The 10,801-nt window shown below is 41.1% G+C and overlaps 2 protein-coding genes and 4 non-coding genes across 7 annotated transcripts in view; 5 read left to right on the top strand and 1 right to left on the bottom strand.

The window, feature by feature from the left end:
- The window catches only part of GNL3 (G protein nucleolar 3), a gene marked incomplete at its 5' end in the record, with an annotated part of 7,584 nt that extends 1,354 nt beyond the window's left edge, over positions 1–6,230 (top strand). The window contains 10 exons of the mRNA XM_010718277.2: positions 84–219; positions 1,100–1,203; positions 2,161–2,293; positions 2,785–2,872; positions 3,257–3,440; positions 3,894–4,036; positions 4,582–4,718; positions 5,192–5,397; positions 5,742–5,823; positions 5,913–6,230. Coding sequence (XP_010716579.1) covers positions 84–219; positions 1,100–1,203; positions 2,161–2,293; positions 2,785–2,872; positions 3,257–3,440; positions 3,894–4,036; positions 4,582–4,718; positions 5,192–5,397; positions 5,742–5,823; positions 5,913–6,001 — 1,302 coding nt within the window. The remainder of the gene's footprint in view (positions 1–83; positions 220–1,099; positions 1,204–2,160; positions 2,294–2,784; positions 2,873–3,256; positions 3,441–3,893; positions 4,037–4,581; positions 4,719–5,191; positions 5,398–5,741; positions 5,824–5,912) is intronic.
- LOC116217189 lies at positions 278–350 on the top strand. The gene has a single exon (XR_004161359.1). It is a non-coding gene; the product is annotated as a small nucleolar RNA SNORD19 (small nucleolar RNA).
- On the top strand, positions 2,627–2,699 carry LOC116217188. The gene has a single exon (XR_004161358.1). It is a non-coding gene; the product is annotated as a small nucleolar RNA SNORD19 (small nucleolar RNA).
- LOC116217191 lies at positions 3,109–3,187 on the top strand. Its single transcript, XR_004161361.1, has one exon. It is a non-coding gene; the product is annotated as a small nucleolar RNA SNORD69 (small nucleolar RNA).
- On the top strand, positions 3,743–3,815 carry LOC116217190. Its single transcript, XR_004161360.1, has one exon. It is a non-coding gene; the product is annotated as a small nucleolar RNA SNORD19 (small nucleolar RNA).
- Positions 6,231–7,353: 1,123 nt separating the features above from the next.
- Positions 7,354–10,801, bottom strand: part of GLT8D1 (glycosyltransferase 8 domain containing 1) — a 4,843-nt gene continuing 1,395 nt past the window's right edge. For both annotated transcript variants that reach the window (XM_010718265.3, XM_003209953.4), the window contains 6 exons: positions 10,378–10,495; positions 9,773–9,857; positions 9,433–9,545; positions 9,104–9,270; positions 8,811–8,923; positions 7,354–8,208 (listed from right to left, as the gene is read on the bottom strand). In XM_010718265.3, the coding sequence (XP_010716567.1) occupies positions 8,018–8,208; positions 8,811–8,923; positions 9,104–9,270; positions 9,433–9,545; positions 9,773–9,857; positions 10,378–10,495 (787 nt within the window). In that variant the 3' untranslated portion in view covers positions 7,354–8,017. The remainder of the gene's footprint in view (positions 8,209–8,810; positions 8,924–9,103; positions 9,271–9,432; positions 9,546–9,772; positions 9,858–10,377; positions 10,496–10,801) is intronic.

Below are 10,801 nucleotides of genomic sequence, written 5' to 3'. Positions count from 1 at the left end.
TTCTCTTTTATAATATATATATATATTATATATAATATATATATAATATATATATATATATTTTTTTTTTCCCCCTTACGTAGGTGATTGAGACCTCAGATGTGGTTCTGGAGGTTTTAGATGCAAGAGATCCGATGGGTTGTCGGTGTCCCCAGCTGGAGCAAGCCATTACTTGCTCTGGAGGAGAAAAAAAGCTGTTGTTGGTTCTGAACAAAATTGGTAAGAAACAGATTTTCTTCAAGTGTTACTTTAGTCAGTGGGTGGTTCTGTTTTAAGTGAGCTGTGAGGAAATATGTAAAGAAATTTGAGATTCTGCTGAAGTCATAAGATCCAACTCTGAGCTCGCTGCCTTAGGGAAGTGGCCACATTCCCGCTGCCTTTTAGTCTAGTTTGCTGAGAAAACACCAAGACAGGTAGTTGCACATTAGCCCTTTTCTTTTACAGTGACTTCTGGGCAGTGTCAGCCAAATTTGGCAGGAAGTAGAGATTAGTAACATTTATGTGAACAAAGATGAAGTAAGCAGAGGTAGCGATGCTGATACCCACTGAGATCAGCAAGCATCAGCAAATCAGCACAAGAGTTGTCTTTGAAGTTTGGCTTCATTGCTGTATGAAGGAAACCACACAAAAGAGGATGAGACCAGCTGGGAAAGCTGGTCATTAGTGGGTTATCTGAAGAGCAAAAAGAAGGAAATGCGGAGTGAAAGAACAATAGGAACTTTGCATTAGCATAGCTTTTGCAGGGATGATGGACTAGCCCACATTACATCACCTGCAGTGCCTGCAGTCTCCTTGTGATACTCCAGCATGAGAAACACAGGGTCTGAAAATGTAACTGTAGTATGTTCTGCTTAGGGCAGAAAATAAACATTAAAAGCTGCAGCTGTGGGTAACTTTAGGGAACTCAACTAACAGTTTACTGGAAGTGTACATAAAAATAAATACAAAAGCCGTGGAGTTTTCAGCCAAGCATTAATTTTCATGAAGAAACGTGCTAAGTGGACAGAATACATCCTGGTTTCTGATTCCATGTTAGATTTCTCCAAACAGCAACACAACATTCACAACAGTGAGGAGAAGACTGTGCTCTTTTTTTCAGATTTAGTGCCAAAAGAGAACTTAGAGAAGTGGTTGAATTATTTGAAGAAGGAATTTCCAACAGTTGCCTTTAAATCAGCGACGCTGCTGAAGGACAGGAATATGGTAAGAGCACTGCATGCTGACTCACATAACTGAATCATACGTGTTTGCAGTTGTGTGTGTTGAAACATGTTGAAGCAGGATCTCTTGTTCTTTAAAATTCATTTTTCCTCATTTTCATTTTCCATTTTCATTTGATTATACTACTTCAACTAATGGATGTTCTTTCACACCTGGAGCTTTGTAGTGCGGTTGGGGAATACGTGCTGTTGAAATACGTGTTGTTTTGTGCATGGGATGCTGAACTGGAGAGTGAAAGTGGGCTGTTTTGCTTAAGCAGGACAGTAAGGGGAGGAAGATGAGGAATTTTCCATCCATACAGGATGATTGCACAGCGGAGTTGCATTGTAGGTAAATTGATGCAGAGTGTGCTGCATTCATCTTGACTGTCACTGTTACTAAAGGCTGCAGCTGCTGTTATTTCATGAAAGATTATCAAGGAGTTAGGCTCCCTGGGGTTCCAGTCTCAGCTTTGTGAAGATGCTGGCTTGAGACAATGTGTATTGATACATTGTGCTCCACCTGCCCTGACGCTGGTAACGGTGTAGTTAAATAGACCCTCCTCTGAAATGCCACAGAAGCCCAAACACAGAGCAGCTTTAAAATCATGTAAAAAAAAAAAAGAGAATTTTTCTTGAACATTGAGTGAATGTACAGATTAAAGAACTCCGCCCCATGAATGTACATGGTTACTTCCTGCTCACACAGCCTGAACTGAAAGAACAAGCCCTGTAGGTTTGTTCACACTGCTTCAAGTGTTGCTTTTTTTTTTTTTGCTACTTTTTTTTTTTTTAACCACCAAACTGCTAGATTCATCTTAGCCAAATTCTTACTGAACTAATTCCATCCCAGTTGCATGAGCTAATGAAGCACAGGAGTTTGAAGTGTCACAGTAGATGAATAAATGTAAGAATAACGTGTTTGTTTTGTTGTTTCTTTTTCCTTTGAATCCTATTGCAGGAGACTTTGTCAAGAAGAAGGACACGTATTGATTTATCAAGACACACTGAAAGTTTTGGAAGTGGGTGCCTTATGAAACTTCTTCAGGAGTATGGCAGGACTCAGAACAAAGCCATTCAGGTTGGGTTAGTAGGTAAGAGTTTGGAGAGTTGGCAGAAGTTTCCTTTTCCTCCCATTAGAGCTCTGGTATCCTGAGTAAAACACCCAATGTGTGACTTGCTTCTGACCTTCTTGGCAATGTGCTCACTTCCAGCTGAGACTCTCAGCACCTCAGCTGATAGTGATCTGTCTTGTACTTGAATGCAGAGTGTATGTGATCCTTGCAGTGCACATTTTATGAGGCCTTAACTGATAAAGCAGCTTTAGGTTACATACTGCACAGCCTACACTGCCTCTTCCTCCCATCTGGTGAGGTTTGTGGTGTGACATTCAGTGATGTCTTTCACGTCCTTTCTATTGCAAATGTGAGAAATGAGGATACAGACTTTGTCTGAGTTCCATATGAAGACTTCAGATCCAACTCTGATCTCACATGGAAGGTGTATGTTACCAAAAACATGTGATAAGCTGTTTAATGAGCTGAGTTTTCTGATTTATGAGGATTTGTGTTTTTTTTTTTCCCAGGTTTTCCTAATGTGGGGAAGAGCAGCATAATCAATAGTATTAAGAAAGATCGTGTTTGTGATGTTGGGCCAGCCAGAGGTGTCACCAAGTAAGCTGAGTGTTAACAGCTGTTTATTTTTCTATCTGTTCTCATTACCTTGAGTTGGTTGTGTACAATTTCCATGCATCAGGAGCGGTCAGAGCATGCCTAAGTTCAGTTTTAAATGCATATTTCAATTTGCATCATTCAGAACATTATCTTCCATCCTGGCATGTTACCACAGGAGAATACAGTGCATAAACTTGCTCTTACTGCAAGTTTAAAATAAATTTGGATTTCTATCCAGCACAAAGCACGTGATGAGAAACCATTGAAACTGATTCTGTATGAAGTGCATTCAATCCAATGCTGAGCTTTGTGGCTTGCTTCCTTTGCTGCTATCAGTCCTTTGTTTGATTTGTCTTCAGATGTGGCCTGTTTCTCTCTGACCAGGTCTATGCAAGTTGTGCGTATCGATAAACAGATGAGGATTTTAGACAGTCCAAGCATAGTTGCAGATCCTACCAACAGTGCTGTGACTCTGGCCCTGAGAAGTATCATACACACTGGGGAATTGTGCTCAGTGAACATGATTAAAGCAGTGGATGCAATTCTGAATCACTGCAACAAGCAGCAGGTAAGCTCTGTCATCATTCTTTCACAGTTCAACTCCTCTCTGGCTTTCTTAGGCCAATAACAGAAGTTCATTTCGCTTCAGGTAGTTGTTCTGCACTGTTTTCTCCTTAACCAAACTTTGGCCAGTGTATCCAAAGCTGAGTGTGATCTTTCACCCTTGTATGTGGAAGATGGTTGCAACACACCACGATCCTCTCAGCCACTTTGTTTTCCCAATGAGTTTGCTGATTTAAAGAAAAAATAAAAATCCATCAGCAAACCACCTGCTTGTAAATACATCACCAGGCACTGATGTAATAGAGTGAAAAATGAAGATAATTTGATTGCTTCTTATTACAGTGAAGACTTCAGATCCAACTCAGATTTCACTCTAGTTTCAAGTATATTCACATAAGCCTGATCCCCTTCCAGTTCTGTGATAACTGCTTCCTCCCACTGTTTTCTTTTGCACTAGGTAATGATGTTCTACAGTATCCCAGATTTCAAGAACACTGAAGAGCTTTTAAGTTTACTTGCTCAGAAAAGGGGTATGCTGAAAAAAGGAGGTGTTCCTGACATAGAGAACACAGCTAAATCACTGCTTTGTGACTGGACAGGGTATGTATGTTACTAATTTTGTTTTGTGCTGCTGACCTCTTTGATTTTGACATTGTTAAATCTGCTGTCCCTCCACAGCAGAAGCATTGAGTCCTGAGAACTGCTTCCAGAAAGGAGAGGCTGCTTTTGATTTTATTTTGAGCAATCAGGCTGGATTGGCCAAGAGAGGACACCACCCAAGGATAATTTTCTAAAATACTAAAATATACACAGAGAGAGTAAAAGCAAATTACGTGGAATTCCTGCAGTGCTCTCTTCCATCAAGAAGAATCTTGCAACAGTTTTTTGGAATCTTTAGTGATTCCTGTGTTCAGCCAAGTGTGGAATGAATTAATTCAGAATCATTTGCTGATGTGGTTCAGGTGCTTCAGAGGAGGCATCTTCCCTTCTTTTACTGATGGCTTCCGAGTCCAATTTAAACAGTCATTTAACTGTGCTAAACAAATAACAGTGAATGAGTGGTTCAGTTGAGGAGTTTGGAAGGTATGGGTCTGGGTTTTAGTCTTAAAAGACAACAGCTAAATCACCATATTTGGTTTTTGCAGAGCTAAGATCAGCTACCACTCAGAACCGCCAGCATCTCGGATCGTGCCCCCATACCTGACAGAAGACAAAATAGCTGAAATGCAGAGAGGCTTTAATTTAAAGAAGCTGGAAGAAGGAAACAGTAGCACAGTTCAAGGTACTGCACTGCTACCACTGAGAGCCATTGTAGCAGCTGTAATGGGAGACCACGAATGGAAGTTGTCTTGGGCTTTGTATGATGGCTGTGTCAATATGCAGCAGACACAAACCTTTAGAGAACGAAGTGGATTCCAGTGCAACAAAGCAGTGGATTTGGGTGCTGTCTTAACACGAATTACCCCTGCTAGATTACCCCAGTAGTTCTCAGTTTCTGCTTATCTGATTTAACCTTTCTAAATAGCCAGTGCTTATGGGCCCTTTCATTTTTACTCTCCCCCATTTCCAACTTAGACCAACAAAATGTATTTCTGCTCAATACATCTTATACTCAGGATCACCTTCTTCATCCTAGCAATCCTTTTGTTCTCACTTTTTCTCCCTGCTTATATGGGAAGGTGATCCTTTTAATGGGTAGACATTGTATCTCCTGCTAACAATAATGTAACAGACAGCTTTGTATATATTTCCTAGCTTTAAAGTACCCCAGTCCAGCAAGCAGCATTGTTTTCCAATCAGCTGGCATGACTAATGGGAAAATAGTGAAAAATAAGGTGGTGGAAGAAGAAGAATCAGAGTGGGAGGATTTGGAAACAAGCCACGAGGACGAGGATTTCATGGAGACTGATGATGATCAAGATAGTATAGAAGAAGAAAAAGAAGAGAATAATGTCAAAGAGGTAAACCAGGGTTTCATTTGTTTTCTACCTGCTTGGGTCCTGATACCAAGTGGCCAGTTAGCATCCTGTTACAAGCAACATGCAAGCACTGCAGAGCCACCTGGAATAACCACAAAGCCTCTAGAACCACGCTTCCTGTAGAAATAAGAGCTGAGCATTTTGCTCAGTTAAGGAATCAACAAATTAAGAAATCAGTGTTGATCCTAGTCAGTCATGTTCCTGACCAGCAGCTGCGCACTGGGACAACCACACTATCCTCAGTCTCTGTATTTCATTTGCACTGGAAAGTTTCATTAGTGATGTGTGAGCAAACTCATACGTCTGACCTCTCCAACCCATTGTAGGATGGCAGGACTCAGATGACTGGGAATGCTGAGCTTGGAATGGGACAAACAGGACGTGCAGATTCAGAAAATGAGATAGCAGGTATGTGCTAAAACCCACAGCATGAAGTACAGCCCACAGCACTCCAGTACTTGCTTTGATTTCACTAACAAACCATTCCTTTTTCTCAGAAAATGAACTTGGCAACTCACTGCCACTCAGCTTAGACAAGACAGCAGGTGAAGATGATGCCTACGATTTTAATACAGACTATATGTAATGAGATGTGTGAAGAGAAGGCTTGGAGACTGTTCCTGCCTTTCAGAACAGACAGAGGCTTCTGTTACAGAAGGTGGAGGAATGCCATATACCATAGCTGCTGCCAAGACTCCAGTAACGCATATAATACTGTTATCTCTCAATGGCTGCAGATTTTGTACAGTTGTAGGATGCTAAAATCCTACACATTAATTCCTGTTTAAAAATAAACAATATTTAAAAAAATATTATACTGCATTAATCTGTTCTTTGTGCCTTACAGAAATATTTCAAAATTACAAAGTCTCTGATTTTTCTTTTAAACATTTACCATTATTTTTAATTCTAGCAATTAAGTTTTATTCTCCCTTCATAAAAGGCGAAGTGTTTTTCCTGCAGGGTTGCAGAGGCTTTACCTCTACAACAATGCCTTCTGGCAGTAAGTGTTCGTGGCTTTGTAAAAGTAAAGGCTGGTTAAATAACTCTGCTTAGTTCATCTGGCTGTAACGTTTCATGTAGGCGTGGCTTTATATGTTCAGTAGCTTCACTAGGAGAGGTTAAGTGGGGGTGTGATAACTGTAACAACTTCACTGAGATGGAAACTCTTGAGCAAAAGATGGAAGTGCAGTAATAACTAACTGGTAACTAAAGCAAAACCTATTCTTCTGTACAATAAAGATGTGTCCCTGCAAAGCAGGGCTACCCTCACTCTACTTCTGGGGTACAGAGATACCATTTAACTTCACAGGTCAGTAACAAACAAGGGACCAGCACCCAGGGCAGAGTCAGAACTGCACGCAGTAAGATAAAAAGTTGGAAATCTTTTTTACTTACAAGATACTAAAACATATTCACATACACAACTGAGCCCTTGAGGTCCCTGATGGTTTTCAGCCCACAGAACACCAAGCCAGTCTTGACATCTTGCTCCTTAGTATTATTCAATAAAAACAAGAACCTGAGGTCAGTTTGTATTAAATGGAACAGTAGGCACAGTAGCTGCTGGGATATGTCAGCTAATAACAACCAGCACCTAAACACCAAATGTACAGCAATGTAAAAAAAAAAAAAAAAGCTGATGGACTGCAAGCTGCAGAAGGTGGCAGCAGGCTGTTGCTTGGGGAATTCAAAGCATGAGCCCAGGAAGGGCACAATGGGAAAAACTTCTGGCAGAGAATGGTGAGGAGCTTCTGAGCAACACAGACCTGTTTCACAGAGCCTGATCCCAAAAGTGAATACTTAGCACATTCTTAGATTGTTTCCCCCAAAATGAGATCAATTGGCTTTGACCTCAATTAGTATTTAACACTGTATTTAAAAATGAAGCACACTTCACATATCAGAACAAGTCACAAATACCGCCAGTAGCAGAGGTTAATGTCAAAAATGTAACATTAGCTTTTATTTTTAAGACACCTTCTCCACCAGTTCCAGAAAATGTTTGTGTGCACTACAGTTCAGACCACTTTGCATAGTCAACACTTGAGCAACCCTTCAAAAGTCAAGATTTGATTTTGCAGAATTGTGCAAGAAATGCTGACACAAATGGATGGAAGCAGTTTTCATGCAAGAAAGGACTGTTGATGAAACTATTTCACAGGGTAAGAAAACAACAACAGAACAAACTCCAAGCAGCTCTTAATTACAGTACATTCCTGTGCGACTGCACAGTACAAGCTCCAGCTGAAGTTCTGTCTTGTTTCTGGAACCATTTATAACTAACAAAACAATTTCCCCATGAAGATTCGTAGTAAAGAGCAGAAGGACTCACAACAGACAGAAATGCCCTCACAGAAGCGCTGGTGTGTGGAGGGGCCCCTTCACTCCCTGCTGGAGCACCACTCTCAGTCACAGAAGCAAAGCGAGTCTCCTTTGGAACTGTGCAGCTTGGAGCTGCGCCACTACACCTGAGTAAGTGCCTCTCCCTGTACTCCAGGAGGTAAGGGCTGTTCTGTTGTACAAACTGAGTTAAAAAAAAAAACACTGCTTGGCTCCACAAGTGTCCTGAGAAAATGCTGACAGTTATTGAAGACGTACTCTACTTTGCTTCGTAGGCTTCTGGATGCCTTCGGATCAGGCTGAACTTGCCTGTAGGATCAGGGACATACCACTTCTCCCACACCTCGGCGTATGAGGCTGTTCTTCCCCATGGTTTGAAATGTCCGTTCCAATGGAGCAGCTTGGCAGCTTTCACAAACTGAGGAGAATATCTTTTTCCAGCATTAGACCCTTTTATTGAGAAAGAAGCATTAGTGTCTGAAATAAAGGCAGCAGAGAAACAAGCATGCAATTTGTCAACTTGAAAACAAAGATTTTTAACTGGGAATGGGAGGCAGAAATCAGCAAGTTAGAAAGTAATTTGGATGCAGCTGAAGGACACTTTGATCTGCCTTAGCATGTATTTAAATGAACTGCTTTAACTTCCAAGTTCTCTAAAAGCCTTTTAATGCCCGGGCGTATTCAGCAGTGTATATGTTTTACTCATTTGAAACAGAGAGACCTCTCCCAGTAGCAGAACAGAGAATGACTGCTTGTTCCTATTAGCAAGCCTAGGAGGCACCTAGATACACATACAATACATATGTGGAAATACTACTTCCAATAAGAAGGAAAAAAGTATGTGAGAAATGAAGAACAACCTGCCTGGCAGCTCAAAGAGGAACATGAAGGATTAAGCCCACAAAATGCAAGAGCAACATAAGATGGTTTTTCTTAAAGCACAAGCACACGGAAGGAAAAGATCCACTTATTGTATCATCAACTAAGGGTCCAGCTGCAGACCCTCGGTGGTGGTGGCCCTTGGCCAAGCATCACAGCTATTTCATACATACCAAGATGTCGTACATTCCACAGGGGATCAATACTGGAATGCTGCTTGTAAAATACTATCAGCAGTGGAGGTGTAGTAATGCTGCCAGCCAGAGTTCTGCTGTAAAGTTCCTCTCTGAAAGAAAAGAGGGAAAGAAGTTGGGAAAGGATCCTTGCCTACATTAGTTGACTTTCACTTGCAGCCTCGTGACAGGAATACAGATAAATACACCGCTCACCATTTATTTAACAGTTAAATGGGACCACCATAACCCAGTTCCTGACCTGCACTCAGCCCCATCTCAGGGGTACTCACGCCACGTTAAGTGTCATCCACTTCTCTAACTGCTTAGTGATGTTCTGTAATTTCCATTCTGTCAGATTAGCAACAAAAACTCCTGGATTGAAAGAGCAGGTGTTGGCTTTCATCGCAAGCTTTCGGATGGTTTCTTTCTTGTAATCCAGAAACCCAATGTAATTGTACTGAAAAAGAAAGAGTATAATTAGCTGAGCCACATGATTTGGGGAGGTACAGTCAGGTTCACTGTGTTTGGAAGTCAGCCTTCAAGAACAACAAAGCCAAGCGCCCTCCTTCAAAGCCTGGCGTCTGCAGTATTGTTACAACTGTATCAGAATAAAACCAACCTGATTCCCTGCTCCACGGACAGCAACCTTATTGGTGGTAGAGTCACAGTCATCTGAAAAAGCAGCTGCATGTCCAGGTTTCAGTGGAGTATTGTAAAGCTCAAGGATATCATCTGAAAAATGGAAATCCGCACAGAAAAATTAGAAGCAATCCTGCTTGAGGTCTGAGTGAGCTTTTGTTCAATCCATAAACACAGCAGATAAAAACATGAAATTTAATCCAGTCGTATTTGCAAAGTTTGCTTTCCTTGAAGCAAAAGTGCTTGGCTGCTGTCAGAGGTGGCATACTGAACCCAGCATAGACCAGTGGCAAAAAGCACAGTACAAAATGGTCCCATACCTTGCACTATTATGTCATCATCCACATAGATGGCCTTCTCTGCATGAGGTACCAAACTGGGCAAATAGAATCTTGCAAAGGTTAACTGTGGATGCATGAAAAACAAAAATTGCATGGAAAATGGTTCAAATACACGTGAAATTAATGCTCCAGACACTTATTTGTGGCGGTGGTGTGCATGACAACTTCTATCCAGGAAACAAACCAGATGGCAATATCTTAGAAATTATTTTGAATGGCAGAGGTTCCATCGATTCCTGGTTTCCTGTGAGCATCGATAAACTAATTTTAAAAATAGTCTCTATTTGAATTTCTTGCCTCTTCATATGCATCTGTAGCACCTCAGAGGCTCTGGCACGCTTAGCATGCAACTGGCTGTGTTTCACTGGAGATATCGGTAACAAAGATGCTAGGATTGGACATGGAAATACTCAAAACCAGCCTGTGCCATCTGAGAGAAATATTCTTACTGGAATTTAGAAACTTAATTATAAAATATTTCTTTGGGTTTTGAAAGCTACTGAGTTCTAAAGCCATTGGAGGCTAAAACCAAAGCGCACTGTCACTAAGTAGTAACTGCAAAAGGTAATCAGCATCATCCTTACTGGCTTTATGCTGTCTGCCTTCTGGGGATCCGCTTGTACCTTCCCTTCTAAGACACGAGGGTCAAAATTCAAGATTTGGTATCTCAGATTTTTCAGAGCAGTGTTTGTTAGCCACAGCCTGAAAACAGGAAGAGTACAAACTTTATTAAATGAGAGAAAAAAGAAACAATAGACAACAGATCCAATAAAAAGATCATGTTCTGGACGCTCTTTTCTCTACCCAACAAACATAGCAGTAGAGAGCAACTTGCATCAGTCTTCAGGAGTGTTTCACATGTGTGTGCAGGGGCATGCCCACCATCAGCACACTACACGGCTTTGACATATGAGAGGTATGAGACTGCTGCTTATTCTATTAGAAAAACATCACCCTACAGGTGCTTCAAAAAACCATCAGTGTGAACAGAGCTGTGCAAAAATGAAA

This window comes from Meleagris gallopavo, chromosome 14 (assembly GCF_000146605.3).
Source record: "Meleagris gallopavo isolate NT-WF06-2002-E0010 breed Aviagen turkey brand Nicholas breeding stock chromosome 14, Turkey_5.1, whole genome shotgun sequence".
Lineage (NCBI taxonomy): Eukaryota > Metazoa > Chordata > Aves > Galliformes > Phasianidae > Meleagris > Meleagris gallopavo.
This window is presented reverse-complemented; position numbering and strand designations above follow the sequence as displayed.